General features: G+C 45.1%; 3 protein-coding genes and 1 pseudogene across 3 annotated transcripts; 1 reads left to right on the top strand and 3 right to left on the bottom strand.

The window, feature by feature from the left end:
• Window positions 1-3,118: 3,118 nt before the first annotated feature.
• Window positions 3,119-4,272, top strand: LOC100669146 (olfactory receptor 52D1-like; annotated as a pseudogene).
• Window positions 4,273-9,652: 5,380 nt separating this feature from the next.
• LOC104847058 (ubiquilin-1-like) lies at window positions 9,653-11,221 on the bottom strand. Its single transcript, XM_010600971.2, has one exon. The coding sequence runs from the start codon at window positions 11,219-11,221 to the stop codon at window positions 9,653-9,655; it is 1,569 nt and encodes a 522-aa protein (XP_010599273.2).
• Window positions 11,222-17,555: 6,334 nt separating this feature from the next.
• Window positions 17,556-19,677, bottom strand: UBQLN3 (ubiquilin 3). Its single transcript, XM_010600972.3, has one exon. It carries the CDS (start codon window positions 19,553-19,555, stop codon window positions 17,591-17,593), a length of 1,965 nt encoding a protein of 654 aa, XP_010599274.1. The 5' UTR covers window positions 19,556-19,677; the 3' UTR covers window positions 17,556-17,590.
• Window positions 19,678-21,385: 1,708 nt separating this feature from the next.
• UBQLNL (ubiquilin like) lies at window positions 21,386-23,880 on the bottom strand. Its single transcript, XM_023540583.2, has one exon. The coding sequence runs from the start codon at window positions 23,216-23,218 to the stop codon at window positions 21,386-21,388; it is 1,833 nt and encodes a 610-aa protein (XP_023396351.2). The 5' UTR covers window positions 23,219-23,880.
• Window positions 23,881-25,417: the final 1,537 nt, after the last annotated feature.

Raw genomic sequence — 25,417 nt, 5'->3', positions numbered from 1 at the left:
TTTAAAAAGTCACTGGAATTTTTTTCCTCTCTCCCTCCCCTTTTATTTACCACTCCTACTCATTTTCTTTCCCTCTAATTGTTCGCCACAATCAAATCCCTTGAGCAGTTCGCTTGGGTTTTCACACCAGAAAGTCACAGAGAGAGTCAATAAATGGTCCCACCTACCAAGTCTTGGACAGAGGAGGCTGGAATCCAGAGTTGAGCTAAAGACACTCACTAGCCCATAAAACCGAGTAAGGATCAGGCATTTCCACTCAGACTGCACACTTAAACCCACCTTCCTCCCACATGCCATGCCCACACAAACATGCAGAGAAAAATTGCTTTCACCTGCATAAACACACCTTCATTCAGAAACACTTCTCCTAAACAAGCCATTGCTGCACCACACTCTAGCCACACACCCACATACTACATAGCCTCGCACAGCTCCGAATCAAGCAGGCTCAATCTGCAAAGGCATGTCCTCCATATAGGTATGTTCTTCTGATCAGATTCCCCAAAAACTAAGTAAAATAAAATGGCTCAGAGTTTTATTATTGAAGTCTCGGTCTGAAAGGAGAAGGGGGGAGCGTTTTCAAAAGATCAGCCATTACAGTGACCCAGAGATAAGAGTTACATGGAAAAGTTTGGGAGAGTGTCCCCATTGAGGGCCAAACTGACACTCCATCTCAGTGCTCCTTTCTCATGGTTTTCCCTGGAAACCAGTCCAGCTTGCACCCTAATCTTTGTCATCCCCATATACACAGAGGCTCACAGAGTGGCAGCTTGCTTAGGATGACCATATGAAGTCCTCCTTTGAGGGCAAGAATAGGAGTAACAAACAAGGAAAATAGAAGATGATAGTGACTTCAGCTCCTCATCCTCTGCAACCTAAGAGTTTTCTCTAGTATCACAGGCCAGTGTTCAGGCTGAGCCCAGGAGTGGCTCGTCCCATCAGCAGACGTCTCCACGCATATAAGAGGCTCTCCCTACTTCTTGCTCGCTCTTCGAAGTTCAGAGGATAAGTAAAGTGATGGCAGCATTAGAATCTCATGTTAGACAGAATGCCTTGCTTGAGAGATAGGAATTCAAAAACTGACCATATAAAAACAGACAAGTGGGTGAGCTGAAAACTCCAACCTGCTGTTGGGGGATAAAGAGTTTGTAAATATGGGGAAGAAATTACGTTTTGTGCCCAAACTTTAAATCCCATATACTTTACTCTTGCTCAACCACAAAATCTTTTGAGGTAAGTAAGCTCAGTGATACCATTTTCAATTGAGATGAGCACACAGAGGCTCCTTCTAAAATGCCTATTCTTAACTAAGACAGCCCAGAGAAGTAAAAGGGTTTGCTCAAGATCACGCAACAGTCTCATGACAGAATCAGAACTAAAATTCAGATTTCTTGGCATCATATCCAGGATTCGTTTAAGTACATGATGTTATTGTGTTGTTTCTAGTTGCCATCGAGTCAATTTCAACTCATGGCAACACCGTGTGTGCAGAGTAGAACTGCTCCTTAAAGTTTCAAGGCTGTGGCCCTTCAGAAGCAGATTGTCAGGCCCTAGTCCCGAGGCACCTCTGGGTGGGTTCAAACTGCCAGCTTTTCAGCTAACCGTTTGTGGCACCCAGGGACTCCAGTGTTACTTTAAAAAAGCAAATGAAACCCGTTGCCATCAAGTCGATTATGACTCATAGTGACCCTATAGGACAGAGTAGAATTGCCCCATAGGGTTTCCAAGGAATGGCTGGTGGATTCGAACCGCCAACCTTTTGGTTAGCAGCTGAGCTCATACTCCACCAGAGGGCGTGTATAATATGAGTCCTCCTCAACAAAAAGCGATTCACTGTTAAGGATTTCTTCACTCTTAACAAGTCCAGAAACTTCACTCTGTCCCTTGATTAGCCTCCATCATCACTTGGCATGCTGATCTGGATGTCACATCCAGCCATAACAGTGGTGCACATGCAGGGTTTTAAGTTGATTTTGCTGTTGTTGGGAATGCTGTCTCTTGCTTTCTTTTTATTGTAGCCATGTTAGTGCATATAGATATCCAATTATAGGATCTGTGAGGTTGTGCAGCCTCTTTCTAGCACTTCGGGTGAGACGTAAAAAGATATTATTTGATATTTGGGCAGACAAGATACAAACAGAGAAAAGAGAGTGATGGCATTAAATCAGAAAGTTAATGGTATGTTACTAAGAGTTGTCCAACTGATCTGATAGTGAATTTTGATTGTAATATCTACGTGCAGAGATAGTCGTGGAAAGTGTGGAGATTACACTTACATAAAGACATATTTCCAGCCGAAAGGGTTTTTGTAATGAAAAGAGAAAAGAAAAAAAGGATCACCAAGAACAGCTTTAGAAAGGAAGGCTGCTGGAGGCAGTAAAACTTGCCAAGAAATTTAAATAATAGAGAGGGAGGGGAATGAAGAAACAAGGCTACCTAGGGATAGGAAATGGCATAGACTAAAGAACATGGGCAAGAAATAGTCCTAGATGCGTGTGGACAAAAGATCAGCAAATTATGTGCAAGATACTGTTTGAGATAAGTGTAGAATGGTCAGAGTGGGCAAATGCTTACATGCTTAGCTCGGTGCTTGGGATATAGAACTCAAAATATGACTGTGTTACCAAATCCTAGAAGGTGGATCCTTGTCTGGGTGCTCAGACTTGCCAATTATCTGGACACCAGTCTTTAAGAGAAAGTAACTTTATTGCAATGCGCAGAGAAAGGAGCTGGGAGGAGATTCCTCAGATCCGGCTCCCTGAGCTAAAGGAAGCAGGGCTTATACATTATTTGGATAGCAAGACGGTAACAGTGCAGGTGCCCTGGGGAAGGAAAATTCTAGAAGGCAGCCAGGAAACAGGAGGTGACATGATTCTTGTCAGACCTCTCGCTTCAGAATAGGATCTGGATTATGATTTTCCTTCTGATTCATTCCTCCTTTTGCTTCATCCTCTGTTGAGGTTAATTAGCAGTCACAGATGGCCCTATCGTGCAAGTGGTGTGGGCCAAATCTGGCTTGGGCTAGTTTATGGACTAACGGAAATTTACCGGCATTCCTAGGGTCAGGTTATAGCTGGGTAGGAAATGGCAGATGGAAAAAAAAAAAAAATGATTATATGTGATAGAGACTTTGTAGATTCTTTAAAAAGTGAATAACGATATATAAGTATATGTTATTATTATTTTATTTTGTGATAGTCTGAAAAGGTCATTTCCCAGGGAAGTCATCATATTATGTGAATGAATAAAACACCAGATGTTATAGAATAGGCATAACAACACATCTTGGATAGACCCCTTCTTTTGCCATGCAGGATGTCAAACTCCAACACCAGTGATAACAGTCTTCCAGCCACTCTCTTTCTGACAGGGATCCCAGTGCTTGAAGGCAGTCACATCTGGATTGCTATCCCATTTTGTGCCATGTACCTGGTGGCACTGACTGGAAATGTTGCCCTTATAATGGTCATTGTGATGAACAATACTCTTCATGAACCCATGTACTTCTTCCTTTGCCTTCTCTCACTCACCGACCTGGCCCTCAGCTCTACCACCATGCCCAAAACACTGGCTATTTTGTGGCTCCATGCTGGTGAGATTTCCTTTGATGCCTGCCTAGCCCAAATGTTTTGCATCCATTCTATCTATAGTCTAGAGTCCTCAGTTCTTCTTGCCATGGCCTTTGATTGATATGTGGCTGTCTGCAACCCTCTCAGATGTACAACCATTCTCAACCACGGCGTCATAGGCAGAATCACCCTTGTTGGAATATTCCGTAGTGTAGCTGTTGTTTCCCCTTTTATCTTCTTGCTGAAGCAACTACCCTACTGTGGGCACCGTGTCATGGCACATACATACTGTGAGCACATGGGCATTGCTCAACTGGCCTGTGCCAGTATAACTGTCAATGTTGTCTATGGGCTGACTGTAGCGCTTCTGGCCATGGGTCTGGATTCCATCCTCAATGCCATCTCCTATGTCTTTATCCTCCAAGCCGTCTTTCATCTACCATCTCATGATGCTTGGCGCAAGGCTCTAAGTACCTGTGGCTTCCACCTTACAGTCATCCTGATTTTCTACATCCCTGCCTTTTTCTCCTTCTTCGCTTACCGCTTTGGCAGACACCGTGTCCCCAAGCACGTGCACATTTTTCTGGCTAATCTCTATGTGCTCATGCCTCCTGTACTCAACCCAATCATCTCTGGGGCCAGGACCAAGGAGATTAAAAGTCGAATTCTTAGACTGCTTCACCTGAGGGAGGACTCAGTATGAGTTCTGAGCAGAGGTTGAATATGAGAAAGAAAGGTAAATGGCTAGGGGAGCTGTCTAGATGCATAGAATTTATATGCATAGAATCTTCTGACATAGGCAGAGCTTAGGAATGAAGAGAACTAATGAGATGAATTGAAGATATCAATGCTCACATTGAATGTTCATATTCCTGAGGCTCCTTGTGCAACTCTGAATTTCTCAGAAAATGGTTTACACTTTCTTTCTTGTTTCAGAAAGCTCTCCGTTTTACCAGAAAGGAAGGCTGTTCCTGGTCTGAAGAAGACACTGCCACTCAAGGTGGCATTACTCCTCTAGAAGTCAAGTGGAAAACAAAAAGAACTCTTGGAATGAATTTGAATCTGAACTCTACCATTTTGAGAAGTGATATAAGCACAGTGTCTAAAATCTCGTTGCCTGGGTTTGAGCCTTGACTTGCCCACTTACTATCTTTGTGACCTTGAACAAGTTAATAAATCTTTCTGTGCCTCAGTTTGGCCACCTGTAAAATGGGGGTAATAATACCAAACTCTTTAGGTTGTGATGAGGATTAAATACATGAATGTAGAAAATTTAGAGCAGTGCCAGACAAGTATTAGTGTTCAATATATAAATGTAAGATAAGAAAGTTATTTAACCTATCTAAGCTTTTTTAGTAAGCTTTATTAGTCGAGTTATTTTACCTATTAAGACTATTTTACATTATCACACAGGGTTATTGTGGTAACTATAAGCGGCTTTATAATAGTGAGGCAGTACTTGGTAAATAACAGTGCTCAATAAAAATATCTTATCTCCCATTATTCCTCCAAACCCACTGCCACTGTGTCGATTCTGACTCACAGTGACCAGATAGGGTCTCCAAGGCTGTAATTCTCTACGGAAGCAGATTGCCACACTTTTCTCCCACAGAGCTGTTGATGGTTTCAAACCGCCAACCTTTTGATTAGCAGTCAATAGCTTTAATCACTGCACCACCGGGGCTCCTTATTATTTCTCCAGTTCTCCGATTTTGGGGTTAGTTTCTTTTTAGCCGTAAAAGCATTTCTTATTAGGGATGCAGGGGATCCTGCTTAAAGTCACAGTGCCTTTCTTCAGTTTTCACTGCCTTAATAACCTTGGTTCTAAAATCCGCCAGTAATCCACAGACACTCTTCACAACTTTCAAAAAAGGTAGCCATTATTTTCATTTTAGAAGAGCCTATGATTCAAGGAGGCTAACAGTCCTACGACTACGCCATTTATATGGCTGTCTCATACATTTTCTTGTAATTTATAATTGAAAGAACATGAGCTGTGGCTCCAGATAAGTTTGTGGTTAAATCCTGACTTCTTTATATACTAGCTGCACGCATTGGGACACTCCACGTAAATTCCCCTAGTCTGAGTAATGTGCTTATCGCAGAGCCTGACACAAAGAAAGCATTCAATCGAGATTTTTAGTAGTTGCTGATATTTCGGTTTACTGTTGTTAGTTGCCATTGAGTTGCCTCCCACTCATGGGGACCTATGTACGACAGAACAAAACACTATCCAGTCCTACACCAAAGTACGACCTTTAATATTTTGGCTAAGTATCCTTAAACGCTGTCCTACAGGATCGCTATGAGTCAGAATCGACTCGACGGCAGTGGGTGGTTATCCTTAAATTACCAAAGGCATATTATTTTTGTTATATTTAGATGATTTAAAATAATTTATAATGTTTATTGTCTTTCTAAGACTTCTTTACAGCAGGCACCATGTGTGTGCCTTACACATAGTTGTGTTATTGATTGTTGGCACTCAATAAATATTATGAATCAAATGTTATGGACTGTACTGGTATGTAGCATGTGTTTAAATAGTCTTTGTTGAATTAATGAATAAATAAATGAGGTCCTCATAGTGCTGTTAGGGTGATTAATGATTATGTATGTCAGATGCCTTGCATAAAACCTGGTACACAGTAGAAAACACAGTAGACAGTCAGTAATTTGATTTTTGTTTTTTTCATTTACACTGGGGATGTCAAGATGAAGGCATATGTAGAATAAATATCAGGATAGAGAGAAAGTGTTCAACTCAGTAACCAGATTAGAGGAAAAAGAGTCAGGAAGACCATGGTGGACCCAAGAGGAGAAGCTGCAGTTCTGGCCATTGGAGAGTTCCAAGCCTAGCTGAAGAGCCAAGTTCACAACCAGGGGACTTTCATGGGCCAGGGCCAGTCAAGTCTGTGGCCTCAGAGGAGCTCAGAGGAGCTCAGAGGAGGTCAAAAGGGTATAGCAGAGACTGAAAGAGGAGGAGGAACAGAACAACTGAGCAGGAAGGAGAACATAGGAAGTTGGGTGAGGTTAGATTCTTGGGAGGCCTCAAAAGTCAGGCTGACATCAGAAGACATGGAGATCTCTTAGAACTTTTATGAGTCAATCTGTAATGAAGCAAGTGATTAATTAATCTTAGTAAGCTTTAACTGAAATCTGAAGGGAAGTGAGGTTGCTAGCTAACAGGTAAATGCAAGCTTTCCTAAAATGATATTCCCTGGTTGCCCCAGCCCACCACTACCAAGTCTGTCTGTCTGTATCCCTCTCACAAACACATACACACTTGCACATGCACGTGCACACGCATTCACACACGCACACACACTTTCCTGTATATGTAGGACTCCAAAAGAAAAACACTCCCCCTTCTGAGCCCTGAAGGACACTCCCAGCTTCTCCTGCAGTTCTTTGGTTTTCTAAAATTGTTTTCTCTTCTTTTCTTTTTCACATTCAAATTATTTTTATGTAAACATTGATGTTTAAATGAATTAAAATTAAACATTTTGCTGGTATTTAAAACATAATGTGTAAAGTATGTTCTAAAAGACATGTAAGCTTAATGACAAAAAGCAGAAAAGTAATGCATAAACTAAAAATGCTCAGTGTGAAATAATGGGCGATTTTTCTTTTTTCAAACTTCTTGTAAATGTTTTATTGTTTTTAGCATTCAAAACTACAATAAGTTCATCAAAACACCCAGTCCCTCAACTACTCCATCAACTCGGAGCTGGAAAATTCTGCATTTCCAGGTAGCAATATCACTTCAGGATTAACTCAGGCTCCACCCAGTTTTATTTTTTTTCAATATGCTAATAATGTTTCTGTACAGCAGGAAAATATTGAATATGTTCAATTTGTTACAAATGCATTTATAGTTAATTTCTTTATTGTGATTTGGATTACTTCCTGAGTTTTTCCTCTCTAGAAGAGGTTCTAAATTCCTGAAGGGCTGAAGATCTAATTTGCCTCTTTGTATCAAGACAGGACTGGTCATGCTCTCTGTTGTTTGATTTCATGGGAACTGATTGATGATTGGCCTGGCTGTGTGGCACAGCATAAATCTAAGAGCACAAATTCTGGAATCAAACAGCTCGGACTCCTCCTGCTTTGTCACTTACACACTGTGTGCCCTTGCCTCTTCACCTATAAAGCTTGAATAATGACAACAGTAATAATAACTCACCACTTATGTTTTTTTTTTTTGTGTCTATTGCATTAAATTGTTTAAATGTATGCAAAAACTAATAACAGCACACAGTGAATGCTATGGAAGTGTTTCTCCTTCAGGATCGCCATTATTATTATTATTAGGCTCAGGAAGCATCACACTTCTAAAGAAAATTGAGTCATGGTGTCTAGCTCAAAGAAGTCTGTCTTCCCTGGTCCCCAGGAAGCACAAGACTCAGCCGCTCCTCAGCCCAGGGTCAATTGTTCCCTGAGGTTGGCTTTAAATTTTTAGTTTCTAGGTTCCCTTCAAGTAATTCCTCCACCATGCTTCTTCCTCTCTTTTCTATTAATCTTCATCCTGCTAAAACCAAAAACCAAACCAGTTGCCATTGAGTTGATTCTCACTCATGGCAACCCCACGTGTGCAGAGTAGAACTGAACTCCACAGGGTTTTCAAGGCTGTAACCATTCAGAATCAGTTGTCAGGCCTTTCTTCTGAGGCACCTCTGCATGGATTCAAACTGCAAAACTTTTGATTAGTAGTTGAGTGCTTTAACCATTTGCACCACCAAAGAACTCCCTCCTCACCCTGCTACAGGGCTGCAATTAGCCACTGGTCCTCTGGTGCCTGCTCCACCTGTCTGCACTATGCACTATATCACTGATAGATCCGGGGCCTACAGCAGAGGTGATTGGGTGAATTGGGAAAGTATAGATGACTTTCACTGAGATATAGGAACCAAACACAGAGCTTAGAGCAGAAATGTAGATCGGAAGAAAGATACTGAGCAGTATGTAAACATGCTGAGCCAAAGGTTCATGTGGGGCATGAAAAGGGAGGGCCAGCAGGCTGTGGAAGGTATAAATATTAGACTCAGGGGTGTATGGGCCATGAACAGAGAGCTAAGAACCAGAGCCATGGAAATGGCCAAAATCTGAGGGATGAATAAAGAATTGGTATAACATACTCCTGGAAAGCACCACTCTATACAAGATGGGGTAAGAAAGTAGATTAAAAGAAGCAGCTTAAAAGAAGAGGGACCAGTATATTAAATTCTGTAGAAAAATTTGAGAGGATAAAGAATGAGAAACAGTTTTGAGAAATCTTCTGTACCATGCTGGGGAGATGTCCCTGGTTGCAAAGGGTCATGTAAATGTCACCACAGGGAGAGCAGATGCTTACAAGAAATGCAGAGGCAAAAGAAGAGATAAAGTTCAGTAGCAGAGCAAAGCATTTTTCAAGATAAAGGTAAGAAACTTGCAGAAAGGAAAAGGATGGAGCTTCAGAGGTAGTAGATTGACCTAAGGGAACAGGATCCTGCCACAGGCAGATATCAAAGGAATAGTCATAGATGAGAGGGAGATAAAATATCTTTTCTGCAACATCAAGAGGCTGGACTGAAAACAGAGAAACTTGAAGGTGAAAAAGCAGGTGGCTTCAAGAGGCCATAAGGAAAGTCACAGTTCCACAAGGGAGTAATAACCAGGATTCCTTCAGAGTCACTGTGAAGTTGGAATAAAGGTGGTTTGTGATCATGATGGTGGGGAACCAGGTTGCCAATTGAGTGGAACTAAAGATACTGAGAAAAATCATAACTTCCCCACCCCATACTCAAACTTGGAAAATGCTCTGAGGACAGGGGCATGAGACTAGGTGAATCACAGACCCAAGATCAGGCAACATAATCAATCCTTCACCAAAAAACCTCCCCTTTACCCACTCACCCCAAAATAGTATCACACATGAGATCCAAGCAATCCTTTTAATGTAGAGCAGGCTTGGGCAGTGAGAGAGGGGTTGTCCAATTGTGTGTATGATCTGAGAAGGAGGAATTCCCAAAATAAGCTACTTCCCCTCCCTTTCCCATTCCCTTCCTTTCTTTCCTTCTCCATGGGGTGATGCTCTATGGACATTAGCAGGAAGAACCTAGGTCTGTGGTACCCCCCAGCAGCCTCTCGATGGCAGCATGGATGTCTCCACCTGTGGCCATTAGAGCTTGCAGGTTGGCATCATGATTAGCAAAACCCATGCCCTTCAGCTGCTCCAGTTCTTGCTGGTAGTGGCCTTCACTGAGGGGGCATGATAGTGAAGATTGGGTAGACTGGAAGCAGGCATTGGCCAGTGTATGGAGGAGTTGAAGAATAGCCAAAGTGGGTTGTCCAACATCTGCTCTATGACTGTGTCCTCCACCCCTAGATTCAGGGCCTCCTCCGGCCCTACTCGGTCTGCCCGTGTTCCATAAGCAGGACCCCAGCCCAAGCACCTCCCTGGACAGTATCTGCAGGCCCTGCTCTATCTGTATCAATGCCTGCACTGCTCGTGGGTTGGTGAGGATAGGAAGTAGTGGTATTTGATGTCGCAGGGGGCTATCAGTTGCCAGTTGGTATAGCAGAGCTGGATTCTGCTGCAGTATTTGCAAGGCTCTATGAAACGCAGAGGGTGAGGGTCTCAGCTGACTAGTTCGAGTGGGCTTTCCTATGGGTTGATGGCTCTCCTGGGATGGAAAATCCTGGCTTGAGTATAAGTTCAGCGTGCCACTCCTGTACCCTGAATTGGCCTGATCTGAGGCCATGCCCCTGCCCTGGGCAACTATTCCTGTACTCTTCCTTTGTGTCAGTGGCCTGGCAGGTGCTGAGGTAGTGGGAAGGACCATGTTGGGGTTAGTACTGCTATGAGCATTGGCCTCCCCTTTCCAGGGCTCAGAACCTGGGATGTGGCCTTTGGAGGTAACCAAAGGGGCCAGAGTGGAGAGCATGAAGTGATGGATGTCAGAGCAGACTGGACGCACAACATTGTCACCACCTGGCACTGCCTTCAAGGCCTCCAGTCCCGGTTTTTCAGCCTGGAAGAATTCCTGCTGCCGTACTGGGCTCTGCAGAATTTCCAGCATTTTGGGAGTTGCATCAGGTTTTTGTACTGACCTTGAGGTTTCAGGGACATGGCTGACATTGACTGGAATCTCACTTTCCAGGCTTTGAACCAGAGGGTCTTCTAAGAACTGCACCACAGACTCCGGTGAAGCCACCAGGAGTTGAGACAGCTGGCCAAGGAAGTCAGCCAGCTCTGGTGACCTCCGGGTCAGGCGGCCCAGCCTGCCTAGCATCCTAGCCCCTCCAGAGGATGATGGTCCAGAGTGATTGCTGCAATGGCCTGTGGGGCCTGACAGAGTTCCTAGACCAACCGACCCTTGCAAATGGGTCCTCACCACCAAATGAACAGTAGTGCCATCAAGGATGCCACGCTGGCTCAATATGTCTTGATCTCGAAGGATCTTTCCAGTGAAGATGAGCACCAGTCGGTCGGTGTCACAGTGAAGGCGTTTGGAGATCTGCTTCTTGAAGTGGCAGACGCTGCTATTTTCTGCCAGCATAAATTCCTGACAGTCCTGTGGGGTCTTGACATACACTCGAATGATGTGTGAAGATGGCTCCCGACCAGACACCGACTGGCTGTCCCCTGCTTCTTCTCTAGCCCTTGCCATACTTCCTCAAGAACAGAATGCAAGGTCACCTGAGGGCAGAGTGTGGCACAGGCCTATACAAACCTAGATGTAGCCCTGAGCAAACCTGGGTGTAGGAACCAATGTCCAATGATGTCCTCTCACCCACGTCCTATGGACGCCACCTCCCAGTATAGCCCTGCATCCACCTGGCTCCCATAGGGGTGGCAACTACCCTTCCCCTGTGCCAGCCTTAAGGGATATGATGTCAGAGATGAGGTCACAGTTGAGAGGTACATTTGAATGGGGGAAGGGCAGGTGTCTCTACCACCGGCCTGATGTTGGACTCTCTTTATGATTTGACTTAAATAGCAATTAGAAAAATTAAAATGACCCTGCATAGAAACATGATTTACTCCACTGTTTAAAATCCTACCATTTGAATTTGATAAACGAATGTGGCTGAGTAGAAAAGGCACTAGTTTAAGAGCTAGCTTGGGAAGTGTTCCTGGGGTCTTACAGGAAGCTTGTATCTCTGAGGCCCTCCAGGCTAAATAACCCTTCAACATGGTTCTAAGAAAGCGAGCATCGGCTCCTCAAAGACTTTTAAACAAGGCTGCTTTCAGAGAGATTAATTCTGACCAACTTTCAGAGTGTCACAGGTGAGACAAAAGAAATCAGAAAGTAATAGTTTAGCTTTAGATCTTGATGACTTAACAATTACTAGATTTAAGGTATTAAAATATTTGAAGAAGAGACTTGTCACTTGGGAGAGGACACAATTTGGCTGTGAACACACATAAAATGATTAGTCTCTAAGGCACTGTTTTGACCACTCCAGGCAGGTAGGACCTCAGAGTAAATTCTTTCTAATCCCTGAAGCAACTATTTCTTTTATTGTGAAGATGGATTAACCAGGCTCTTTTAGGCTTTATATATGCTTGACCCCCTTTTTATGATTCTAGAATTTCCAAGGAGTACAAAATTAGGATTTGACTGCTTAGAGTGCTGCCTCCAGGAGATTCCGTTCTGCTAGACGTGGAGAACATGACATTTAGTTCCCTCTGGAACTGCATTGCTCGTTGTATATTGATATACTCCCTTGAACTTTGATTAACTTGAATCAGTATTCCCAGAGTTAAACAACCAATATCAAGACCCTGAAAAATTGTAATTTATAAGTTTTCAAGACCTTCCCAGCCGTAGGGAATAACATAGAGTGAGTCTCATGGTTGGCTGGCAACCAGTCAGCATGGGGGCTTTTCCTGGTATTACCCAGACCTAAGCACAACTTCTACAATATAAATATTACTGGCAAAAAGAATTCCCTTTGTGGATTCTGCAGTGCAACAGATTTCTCTTTATATACGTCGTATGTGGCCCTGGGCTTGTAGTTCTGTCAAGATGATTTACTAGTCTACAGTCTTGCAATGGGTTTGGTTAATCTACTATGCGAATAAGGTGCATAAAATCCTTGCAGAGATTGAACAGTTTACTATGCAAATTAAGTAACTGTGGCATACCAAGGGGATTGGTCAGTTCTGCCATCCTGCTAGGCTTAAAAGGGCCAGTCACACAGAGGTTGAGTGGGATCTTACTACCATCAAGAATAACCTGGAATGGGGCATGTTCTTTGGACCTGAGGTTCCTGTGCTGAGAACTTCCTAGACCCAGGAGACAGAGCTATAACACTGGAGGTGATGTGAGGTGACTGTAGCAAGACACAGCAGCTGCACAGGACAGCAGCAGCACGGGACCCAAAGACAGCTGCAGTAGGCTCACTGATCCGTTGAGTGAGAGAGCTGAGCACCTTCAGCCAGGAGGCTTGCTGGTGGATTAGAGTGCTTCTGAGCTCTAGACAATAGAACCAAAAGAAATGTAACACTTGCAACACCCAAAAACAGAGGTCAGGCCTGAGCCAGGGCCGGTGGCAGGGGCCCAAGTGGAGCCCAGCCTGTGGGTATAGCGGAGAAGCTTGGCCTGCCTGTGGGCACGGCTGAGGAGGAGCTGAGAGTTGTCTTTGTTGGAAGCTGCCCTGAATAATGAACTGTATCCCAGCAAAAATGCATTTTCTTTAGGTTTTTAATATTAGAGAGAACATATTTTCTTGTTTGTTTTAGTATAGCTGTATAAGCTGTGATTAATCTCAAGTCCTTGGAAAATGGTGCAGGCTCTGTTCAAAATATAGCTGAGCAGCCCGTTCCACTCTTAACAAATGCTCTAATACCTTACAACATGTTTTCTCCTATTCACAATGGGTGATTGAGAGCTTGACATAACTGTTGCCATAATGATGCTCTAAGTAATCTCTAAACATTTTTTTTATTGTACCAGCTGCACCAGTCTCTTCCAAAGGGGTGCAGAGCTCTCTCAGCTCCTGTGGCCTTGGTCTCTCTTCTCTTTTTTTTTGTTCTCTTGAGAAATGGCCTTCAGCCTGCAAACCAACAAGAAGGCTCTCTGGCATTTTTAAGCTGCAAGTTTCTTTCTTGCTCCCTATCTCAGCCACAGTGGACTTGGCAAAAGTCCCACTAGCCGAGAAATTTTTATATGAGTTTTTCAGCCTGTTACAAATATACTGATTAGAGCCCAGATGCCTGATATGGATATCTTTAGTTTAATAAAGAGGTTTTTTGTAGTTGTTTTGTGACGTATAAGACCATCTGTGGATTCCATGCTCAAAACATTAGGTAACCCTGATCTTCCCCATATAAGACCCTCCCATTAACCCTTTAGGGTAGACAGAATTTGGGAGAAATTTAACTCCCTCTGTGGTATTCAATAAAGCCCTCTTACTGCTTACCTCCTCCCGTCTCAGTATTGGCTTTGCGGCAGCTGGCTCAAACCCGCAGTTTGCGGTAACACTGTCTCCTGAGTTATTCCTGGTACTTCCAAGTTGATCCTGATCCCGAGTTGTATCCTGTTACTTTCTTAATAAAGAATGGAAGTTTGTCATAGATTTGTTTTGAAGGCCCAAGAAGATTATGCATATAAAGTGCAACCCAAGGTGCCTGACACGTAGCAGACACTTGTTAAATGTTGGATATTATATCAGTCATAAATTATTAATGTTCAATGGTACTGGCAATCTTTGGCATGTCATTTGGTCAGGACTATAACTGGATTAGAAAACGCTGATGGTGTAGTGGTTAGTTGCTACGGCTGCTAACCAAAGGGTCGGCAGTTTGAATCCACCAGGCGCTCCTTGGAAGCTCTGTGGGGCAGTTCAACTCTGTCCTATAGGGTCTCTATGAGTCGGAATTGACTCGATGGCACTGGGTTTTGGATAACTGGATTGGGACACAAAAAGAACAGATATGTCTGTCATTATAATTAAATCTAAGTAGTATAACCCTAAAAAAATCTAGAAAAAAAATATGGGCATGTATTTAGAGCAGAGAAACATTAGGATAATATCTAAAAAAAAAAAAAAAAGGTAACGACCATAGATGCATAGAAGCCTTTCTATTGCTTGGACAATGCCTTTCTCTTAAATATCTGTATGCCTCCCTGGCTATGCATGCCTCAAATCACTGTTGCAGAGTTCACCACTGCTTCTTCGCTCTCTAGCAGATCTCTTGGCCTGAAGTAAAGGTATAGTTTTTTGGGGAGGAGCCAGGCGCTAGGCCCAGTCTCACCAAAGCTTTGTGACCCTGTATCTTCTATTTTCCACCTATACAGCTCCCTTGTCCTGGCCTCCCAAGACCCAAATGTTAGATATTGGACCACTGCTGATAGAGTGTGAGGGTCAGAGCAGGGACTGCAGAGGCTAAGTCTCAGGAGGCATGCCCTTCCAATAACTTCAGCCTGTAAGGCATCCTCTCCCTATAACTCCAACAGCCTTTATATCCCACAAGCCACAAACTCTGGTTCTGTGCCGTCTTCTACGTGATTGATGTCTACCCAGCTTCCCCAACCATTTGTTCAATCAGTGGTTGATTTACTCACTCATCACTCAACATTCAATCATTTATTGAGAGCCTTCCATGTTCCAGGCCCTACATTAACTGCTAGGTGAGGGACAGTGGTAATCCCTGTCCTAGGAACCTCGATCCCCTGGATTCACCACTATGTAGCTGTGCGCAAGGCTGATAAGTTCAACCTCCGATGAGACTAGAGATAGGATTCTGAACACCCAATTGGCTTAGAGGACTCTCAAGAGGATATGGCCCTAAAATAATCCATTATATTAACTCTTTCCTCTTTATCTAGGGCTATTAGACTGATTCCCACTTGCTATCTGTCCTATTGAGCTGGGCTTAACTTCATATGAGCCTCCAGGCTTCCTTTTGCCCAGACTGAAGGCAGGCAAAAAGCAGCAACCTTTCACTCCATGAAATTTTTCCTTCGACCTACCTGGTCTTCCAAGAGTAGAAATTAGAGGTTGGATTTTACATCTTTCCCAGTCAGAGGCAGTTCCTGGAGCACTTTGCTTTAGTAGTTGCAGGAAACCTAGAGGCAAGAGTTTTCTCTTCCTGTCCCTAGCATCTCCACTAACAATTGAGCCTTTCATTTGGACAAGAGCTCCCACTCCTGATGAGTGATGGGGTGGGGAAGGGGCTTGAGGACTTGTGCTCCACCTAGAGGTTGAAACCTAAAATTGTGTGGGAAATTTCTCCCCAAAAGTTTGTGTCATCTTCTTCGCCCATGTGCTGAGTAGCTAAATGGTAAAGATAAGCTGGTCCAAGTAGTCTGGGCTCCAGGCAGAGGTTCTGTTTTTTCCAGTCCTTGAAAGGACCCACAACACCTGCTCTCTGACATTTAAATACAGGTCATGGCACTTTTACCATAGTGGTATTCTCCATCAAGGGCTCTTTTCTTTCCTTAAGAGGAATATAGCATTAATCTTTCTTACACCTCCATTCTGTGATAAAACTCTAATTTAAAGGACTATGTTTTGTATGTATGCTGGTGCATATGTACATTGGGTATACACATGTCTGTGTGTATGCACTTGAGTGTGCCTGTTGAAGTATGTGCCCACATGAAAGTGTGAATATGCATTGTGCTTGTGCCATTCATTTCTCTGGAGTTAAGGGTTTATCAGTGTGAGCCTATGGGCGGGTTATGTATATGTGTACTGGAAAGCATGGTTCGCTTGCTTGATTTATGAATTATAACACTTTTACCACAGGGTGCGTGGAAGAAGAGGTCCCTAAGTCCAAACAGGAATTTAGTCTGAGATTCCAAGCCCCTCCGTCATGTGCTATGCAGCTTCTACCTCAGGACCTTTGTACATCATGACCCCATTCCCAGAATTCTCATCCCTTCTCCCTCAGGTTCTTTACCTACTTCGTTCTTTACACTTTTCAGACTTCAGCTTAAAGTGCATTCACTCCCAGAAGTCTTCCATCACCCCAAAGAGTAGATCAAGCCTGTGTAACTCTATTTCCCAGCTCTCTGTAGTTTTCTTTATAGCACTTAGCATAGTTTATAGTCATCTATAAAAAACATTTGAAGAATATTATTTCGCGTTACCAGATCATAACAGGGCAGTGTCATTTTTCTTTTGTTCACATTGAATTCTAATACCTCAATTTCCATTGAGTGAATGAACGAATGAGCTAAGAGTTGCAAGAAAGACAAACTCCAGAACAAAGAAGGTCCACGGCAGTGAAATCAACCCCCTGAACTGGCTACTAGGGAAAGTACCTTTGTAAACTCAGTGAGGTTAGGGAAACTTGGAACCCAGCCTGAATCCTTGCTGCTCTGTCTCTACCCACTCAGGGGTCAGCATTTAATCCTTAAGTGATAGCTACCTATGGGTAGACTGCAGGAACAATTAAAAAAAAAAAAAAAAGGAAGCTGCTTCCACTCTGCAGTCAGACTGATGGGAGGGAGCCCCAAAGAACAGAATAGATGGTGGCAGTTCCTAAGGGACCCAAAATCTGGGGGACTTCTGGAAAAACCCCGGGATGTCTGCAGGCCTCAGTCTTGGAAGGGTTACAGCAAAGACCCCAATATCCCGCTTCTGTTTTCCATGAGCCTGAATCTTCTAATTTCAGACATTTTAGTTCCCCCTCCAAGTCTTCCCTTGTATGTAGAAGTAGAGACAGCCCTTATTGCCACCTCTTCTCCCATTTCCTCCCCTCCTTTCACAGCCCGCAAAGAATTACACTTAGGCAGCAGCTGACACTGGAGATTGGTTGTAATTGCATCCCAAGACAGGCACAAGCAGAGCTCAGACTGGGCCCCCACGGTGGTGCAGTGGGTAGGAGTGGCTGGGTCACACACAGCACCCCCACCCTGGTTCTGGCTCTTATTCTTCCTCATTGACCCTGGAACAACATCGTCTCTGCAGTAAAGTGCATCGTATTAAATTTGGTTCATAGAACACCTGCATTCAAGAATGGGGGAGCTGAGGGAGTGAGAAAAGGCACAGAGGAAAAGATGTAATCTGAACAACTATGGCTCCTACAATTGCCTCAGTCTCTCCACAGCAGCCTCCAAGTTGCCCCCCGTGGCAATGAGGGCCTGAAGATTGGCTTCGGGATTCAGAAAGCCCATGGCCCGAAGTTCCTCCAGCTGTACCCGGAAGTGAGTCTCAGGCTGCAACTGCTGGGGATTGGTACTAGCTAAGGCTTGTAACATCTGGAGGAAGGGAGTTGAACGGAGGCCCAGCTCAGTAGAGCCCCATGCTTGGGGAACCTCGGGAGCTGGGGCTTGAGGAGGACCCTCAGGCATAAGGGTACCCTCCCTAGGCTCTGTACCTCCTGCCAGAGTCCCCAGCCCTGCTAGGCAAGGCATGAACCAGAGCAGGAGGCGTGGAGCTTCAGTTGCCAGGATTTGCAGACCCTGCTCAATCTGCAGGAGGGCTTTCATGGCACGGGGGTTTGCCATGGCTGCCTGAAGGTGCAGCAGCAGCGGCAGCTGCCCACGCATCTCATCCTGTACCTGTGGGCTGTGATTCATGTCAACTGGCCTTAAAGATCTTGGATAAATTGGTGGCGGCAGCCAGGCAGGCTCAGGGACTCCAGAGGAGGCTGTCATGGGGGAAGGTGGTGAAGAAACCAATGGGACCCTTTTCGCAGAATCTCCCAGCCCTGAGACAAGATCAGGCATATTGGTGCTATGGCCAGCGGAGCCCTCCCCTGCCCCATCTTGGCTTCCACCTTGCCCGGCACTGCCCTCTGTGGGGTATCTCAGGAAAGCTGGGCAGGAGGACTTTCCCTTGATGACTACTGACTCTTTGGAGAGAGGTTGGCCTGACCCAGGTTCCTGGGAAGAGGATGAAGTTGGGGGAACTTGGTTTCCTGGTGGGCATGGTTCCCTGCTTATACTGAGGGAGGATGCAATTCCCTGAAGGTAGGTTCCAAGGGATTGTGGGGTCTCAGGTAATTGCTGGAGGTAGTCATAAAGTCCTATAGCCAGCAAATTGAAGACCCCGTTTCTAGTTTCAGATGCATCCTGGTCCCCAGGCCGCCTTCCTTGCCTGCCACCTGAGCCTCTGTATGTGGAAGCCCACGGGTTGGGGAGAGGATCGCAATTCTCAGTCCTCGAAGGTTGGCTGTTGCTGCTGGTGGTATCAGCAGTAGTGGCAGTAGCAAAAGGATTGCCACCAAACTGCTCCTGGACTGCATTAAGCATTGGGTCCATAATATCTGTGTACATGGTACGAAGCACGTTATAGCCACCAGGGATGCTCTCGAGGTTACTGAGCGCCCGGTCCTGGCTACGCATCATCTCTTGCATCATGGCAGGGTTGCGTAGAAACTCCAGTGTCTGCCGCATGATTTCAGGGTTGTTGAGAATATGCCCAATCTCCGGGTTGTGCTGGATCAACTGCTGCATGTGGGGGTTGTCAAGAACCAGCTGGCGTACCAGGCCTGTATTGGACAGCAGACCCTGGATGAAGGGGTCATCAATGATCTGAGCCACAAACTCAGGCACAGATACAGGCTGCCACATCAGTGAGCCTGGCTGGTTGGGAAAGTTACCAGAGGTGAGGCCCAGCCCACTGAGGCCTGTGAGAACACCTAAGCTGAAAGTGGGAGGCCCATCTGAAGGGAAAATGGAGGCCGAGTGAGGGAATGATCCAGGGCTTCGGGCTCGGGTAGGGACTGAAGCAGCTGGGCACTGCGTGCCTACAGCACGATGCTGCATCTTGATGACCAGGTGGACAGTGAGGCCATCCCGCACGCCACATTGTGCAAGTGTGTCAGGGTCCTTGAGGATCTTGCCAGCAAAGATTAGGACCAGCTGATCAGGGTGGGCCTTAAAGCGCTGGGATACCTCTTCCTTCAGCTGCCGGATGGTGCATGTATCTGTAACTGAGAAATCCTCCTTGTCCTTGGGTGTCTTCACTGTCACCTTGATGAGGTGGGAATCCTGGAGTGGTGCTGGGCCACCCTGTGGCAGAGCCTCTCCGCTTTTGGCCATGGTGATCAGCAGGAGCCCCAGGTCTGTGGGGACACAGCTGGGGGGATGGGGATGAGACCAAGATCATCCTTTTGGGCAATGGCAAAAGTAGGAAAGGTGAGCAAAAGGATCTGGGGTCTTGGGCTGGGGGAAAAATGTAGGGTCTGCATGGAAGGGGCTATGAGGTCCCTAGGGCAGGATGCTTATGGGGGATTAAGCGATTGAGAGATGTTGGGGTCAGGGGAGGGGAATATGGGGTCCTGGGAAAGATGTGTAGTTTGTGAATGATGAGGCAAATGCAGGAAGGAGGGCCCAGTTTGGGGAATACATACCAGTCAGCTGTGACCCCGTCCTTCCTCTTATGCGGGGCTCCAAACAGCCCTCATCTTGCTGCACAACCACCCCTGAGCCTTCTGGGCCAGAACCCACTCCATCAGGGCACCTCTGTGACCTCAGCACTGAAATCACAGCCACACGCAATGGATTCTTGAGACTCCTCCTAGGTTCTCTGGGTCCCTGGAAACTCCTTCTCCCCTACCTTTAACTTTCCTTTTTTTACCTCAGTTGTCTTCTTCAGAGTGAGGGGCCTGGGTTGGCCCTTCCTTATTAGGCCAAGAGTCCTGCTTCCACACAACCTGTTATGTGGTATGTGGAGGCTCAGACTGACCCAGGTATTGAAAAAGACCTCTCAGTTCCTTTTTTCCATTTAGCCCCAAGTTCAGCTAATGCCCAGTCAGGATATTCTACAAAGCAACATATGTCCCTGTCTTCTCTCTGTTTCATCATTAACCATGAATTATATTTATATTTTCAAGGTATTAAATGGATTTGTTAATAGAATTTGGGATGTGAGAGAGGGGTCAAGGATGACGAAGTTTTTCTTTTACATCATCGTTACTATCATTATTATTATTATACCCTAGAGGAACTTAAGAAATGGAGTGACTGCTTACTGAGAAAAGATAAATAAATAAAAATTTAGAAACAAGGAATAAGTGGGTTCTTGAACAGAGTATTAAATTGTATGACTGTAGCAGTGATAATTAGCAAGAGGCTTCTGTGAGGATAAATACTCATCAGGACCTGGCTGATACATGGGTTCCTCCTACTCTGGCCTACTAGATATTCCTTTTACTTTCAAAATTGATCAATCTGGGTTTGAGAAAGCAAGGAAGACAGTCTTTATGGTTAAACACCTGGGTTTATCTACATGATATCGTTTCCCTCTTTGAATGAGTGTTTCCATTTTGTATGGGCATGCTACGGGTGACTTTTCCTAAATGTGGACCTGTTTATGTGTCTTTATGTTTTTGTGTGTATCTGTGTATATACATAAATATATATATATATATACATGGCTGGGTATAAATCTCTATGTGTTGCCTTTTTGTGCTTATATATGTGAATCTGTGTCTATGTGAGCTTGTGTGTTTTGCACAGCTGTCTGGGAATATGCTAGCATATTCTTGGGTATGTAAGCATAGTTTCATATATGTATATATGGTTTTTGTGTGACTATGACACCTTTTATCTCTATATTGATATGTACATGGTTTGTGAGTGTGTTCATGTACGTATGGTAGGTGAGACAAGGGTATCACACACACCTAGTTACTTGATGGTGAAGGAAACAAAGCCAAACTTCAGATGGGGGAAGTAGGTGTAGCCATTTTATTGACAGGTATTTCAGTCATGGTCAATGATTTGTTATTCAATAGGGAAAGCGCTGGTTGGTTTCTCCTGTCCCAGGGCTGCTCCTTGCTGGAGGCATCAAGAGAGGTAAAGAAGGCAGATGAGGCAGTCAAATGGGCAGCGGGCAGGTAACAAGCAAGTAGGTAGGCATGGTGGTGGTTAGAATCCCTGGGATCTCTTGAGTTTGCGGATAGCAGCACTGGTGTCTCCTTTGGTGGCAATGAGTGCCTGCAGATTGGCATGATGGTTGCCAAAGCCCATGGCCTGGAGAGATTTCATCTGCTTGCTAAAGCGAATCTCAGGAGCTTGTAGAGATTGAGAGGGTTCTTCAGCTAGGGATTGTAGCCTCTGCAGGACTGCTCCAGATTTATGGCAGCCCTCAGGCCCTTTGGGGTCAGCCATGTCTGGCACATCCCAGGACAAGGGTGTCATGTCAGGGTAGCTGCAGCTGGGGTCAGGAAGCCAACCCAGACCCCATAGGTAGGGTGCAACCCAGGGTAGAAGAACAGGAGCCTCTGTGGCCAGCAACTGTAGACCCTGCTCAATCTGCAGTATTGCCTGTGATGCTTTAGGGTTGGCTAGGGGTACCAGCAAGTCAGAAAGCTGTGTCTGCAGCAGGAATGTGGGCATCTGCTGCCTCCATTGTTCACTCAGCTGGGGCATACTCATAAACAGCATCATTTGGGCTGCCAGGCAAGGGTTGTTCATAAGCAGCTGTGTCATGCTCCCTGTAATCTGGGAGCTGGTCTGCTCATCTGACAGCTGCAGATCATCCTCCAGTCTCTGGTCAGACTCACTTAGAGAGATGTCATCCTTGCCTTCTGCCTGGTGCTGCTGAATGGGTTCTATGCTGGGTAAGGCTGGCACCCCAACTGGCTGCTGAATGGCACAGGTATGGCTTCGGCCCTTGGTGGAGATGGTAGCAGCGCTGACCCTGCCAGTATGGTTCACCCTGCTGGGGGTTCCATTGGCTGAGGATAAACCACATGAACTGGTATAAATAACCCGGGTTGTAGGTAGCTGTGGAAGTTGGTCCCGCCATTCCTGGGATGGTGGTGGAGGTAAAGGTGAGGGCTGGACTTGTTCTGACACTTGTCCTGACAAGAGAGCTGTGAAAAGGTTGCCCCCAAAGGTATCTTGCAAGTTGTTGGACATTTGGTCATTGAAATCAGCACAGCTCTGACCTAGGGCGTTGTCTCCACCCAGAGCTTTCTCTAAGCCCAGAAATGGCTGTGAGTTCTGTGGATGCTCAAGGTTCTGTGCAGTTTGTTGAATCTGCATTATCTCTTGGATTATGGCAAGGTTCCTGGCCAGCTCCAGAGTCTGCCATAAGATCTCAGAATTGTCAAGGATGTGGGAAACCTCTGGGTTCTGCTGCATCAATTGTTGCATCTCTGGATGTTCTGAGACGAACTGCCTCACGAAATCTGTGTTGGACAGAAGCTGCTGGGTGCTAGAATTATCCAACATGTGTTCCATGTGCCCAGGACTGCACACTTCCAGGTTCTGGGTCTTCACTTTGGGCATCTCTGGCTCCACAAAGAGGGGTGATTCCAATGGGGCTTGACTCATGCCAGCAGGCTGATGTACCTCACTGCTATTTCCTTTGGTGTTTCTACCCCAGTGGCAGGGCTCATTGGTTGGCAGGTTCCAGGAGGAATGGGCTAGGGGTTGGGAGCTATGCTTGGATTTGATGACCAAGTGAATGGTGTGGCCATCCAGGATGCCCCTCTGTCTCAGTGTGTCATGGTCTCTGAGAAGGCGACCCATGAAGACCAGTACTAGCTGGTCAATTTGACATTTGAAATGAGCTGATAGCTTCTCCTTGAACTGCCTCACCGAGGTGTCATCGGCTACCATAAAGTCTTGCTGCTTGCCTGGTGTCTTCACTGTTACTCGAGTGACACTCAAAGAGATATCCTTGTCTGCAGATGGATTTGTTAGACGCCCACTCTGGGCCATCCTGAGTGTTCGGGCGGTGACATGCGGCATGGGCCCTAGCTGGTGGGCAGGTAGGGAGCAGGTAGATGCAGGGACAGAGGGGTGAGGGTAGACAAATGTTTCTGCTGGCCTGCGTCTCAGCTGTTGTATTCTCAGGTCACTGGCTAGTTTCCTTGTTGCCTGTGATGAAGTGAGGGTTTGGGCTTGGGCCAGATATTTTGTGGTGTTGTTCCCCCACCCCAGCTCTCCAGATATGGCCCAACTGAGGCCTGTCTTGGCTACTGATTCATACTTGGTTAAAGGTGAGCTAAGTTCTGACAACTCCTCCCAGGGCTGCCCCTCCCCCTGCCCCGCCCATTAGGTACATAACATCTTCAGAAAAGGGATATTGTGATATCAACTCTAGCCTCACAGTGCCTATCAAAGCAGGACTGGCTGGGGAAGGATGATGTTTTGGGGGATCTAAAAAAAAGGATCTAGATCTCTTTAATAAAATAAGATAGTTTGTCAGACAACTGGGGACAAAGTTCTCAGAATAAAACCAGTAAAAAATAAAGGACCAGGTTATTTATGGGATATGTGGTTTTAAGTGGTGTTGAATTTGGGCCCCTTAGAGGGATGTCAGGGTTGTTGTGAGAAACTTTGGGTCTATTAAAGCCACAAAACCATATACCTGTGGGTGAGAATGGAATCTCTTCCATAGGAAAGGAACATTAATGTTGTTCATGATCTGGGAAATGTGGGTCCTTACAAAGGAAAATGGAAAAGGAACAAAGGTCTTAAGTGGAAGAGAGGTCATGTTTTTCTCTAGAGTCTATATTTTGGGGTTTATGCTTCATTGAGAATGGACTCATGTGGCAGGGAAAAAAATGTCCTCTGTCCTAGGAAGCAGGAGTAGGGCTAACCAAGGAGTGTTCCTCTACAGGCATTCCAAACTAAAGGTAAGTGAATCATTCCTTGCAAAATATTTTCCATTTATGTATGATTCACTCTTTCCTACATGCTGTGATAGCAATTTTAGAATGATTTGTTTCAATGTACCAGCCTGGTCTTTAGTATTCACCTTTGGATTGAAACACTAAAATGGGAGGTACCTGTAATCAAGTGAAGTGAGGGTAGAGGTGATTACTAGAGGGGATTCCTAAGGAAACAGGGTCAGGCTACTAAAAAAACAGATTCTCAGTCCCATGCAAACTGAAGGATGGTATATAATTTTATTTGGGAAGCTGATGAATTTCCTACTAGTAGATATGTTAAGATGTATATTTTTATCTGTGTTGATATTTGGGTGCAGATAGGAATAGTGGACATATAGGAGTGAGAACGTATATATCTGGTTGAATGTATATTTGTGAATATACGTGTATGTGAAAGTGTATTCATAAGACAGCATATGTGAGATATTCTGGTGACTGTGTGGACTGTGTGACTGTGAGGACTTCAGGGCCTGAATACTTGAATACCCATACACTTGCCTTGTGGGGAGGTATGCCATACAGACAGGTAAGTGAAAAGCAAAGAGTCTGGAATCCTATATTCTCAGTGTGTTAAAGATGAGCAAAGAGAACACAATTGGCCAGAAGACTTCTTGCTATCACACCAAAGGATTCTTTATTGAGAATACGTGGACACCCAGCCCAATCTGTGTTAGACCCTCCTCAGGTTCATTGAATAGCTGCTAACTTCCTAGAGCAGGACTCAGGCCTAGGCATCTCTCGATTGCACTTAAAAATGAGATTGAGCCAGGACAGAGAAACATTGATTTTCAGACCAAGACCCTGCCCCCTTTCTTCCCACAGACCTCGTAGGAGGGAAGGGGTAAGAGAGGGAACTTGCATATCCCACCCTACTGACCAGCTCCCCTGGACCTCCTGCACTGGAACCAGAACCTGCCAGACTGAGACAATTCTTAGCAATCTAGTTCACAGAGTTATAGAATTGTCTTGTTTTCTAACGTATAGAAAGCACATCTAGAATTCATAGTTTTCAAAACATGGAATGTGAGATTCCGAAACACCAGAAAGAGGGTCACATTTCCCAAGCTAATTTTTATGTTTGCCGATTAAATCCACCCAGACCATTATTAAATGGGCCTGTAATATGTAACTGAGATATTAATTATATTAAGAACTAACTAGACATAATCAATGCTTCCCAGCCATTAGGGCTGATGGTCCTTTGGTGGTGTGCTCCATCTGGAAATGAGGAAGAAGGCATACTTCCACCAATGAGCTGCCAAGCCCTGGAGCC

The sequence above is a fragment of the Loxodonta africana genome, chromosome 7 (genome assembly GCF_030014295.1).
Source record: "Loxodonta africana isolate mLoxAfr1 chromosome 7, mLoxAfr1.hap2, whole genome shotgun sequence".
Classification (NCBI taxonomy): domain Eukaryota; kingdom Metazoa; phylum Chordata; class Mammalia; order Proboscidea; family Elephantidae; genus Loxodonta; species Loxodonta africana.
This window is presented reverse-complemented; position numbering and strand designations above follow the sequence as displayed.

Bases quoted from the DNA above. Each gene is read 5' to 3' on its own strand.
- UBQLN3 (XM_010600972.3), bottom strand. From the start codon at position 19,555: ATGGCCAAAAGCGGAGAGGCTCTGCCACAGGGTGGCCCAGCACCACTC.
- LOC104847058 (XM_010600971.2), bottom strand. From the start codon at position 11,221: ATGGCAAGGGCTAGAGAAGAAGCAGGGGACAGCCAGTCGGTGTCTGGT.
- UBQLNL (XM_023540583.2), bottom strand. From the start codon at position 23,218: ATGCCGCATGTCACCGCCCGAACACTCAGGATGGCCCAGAGTGGGCGT.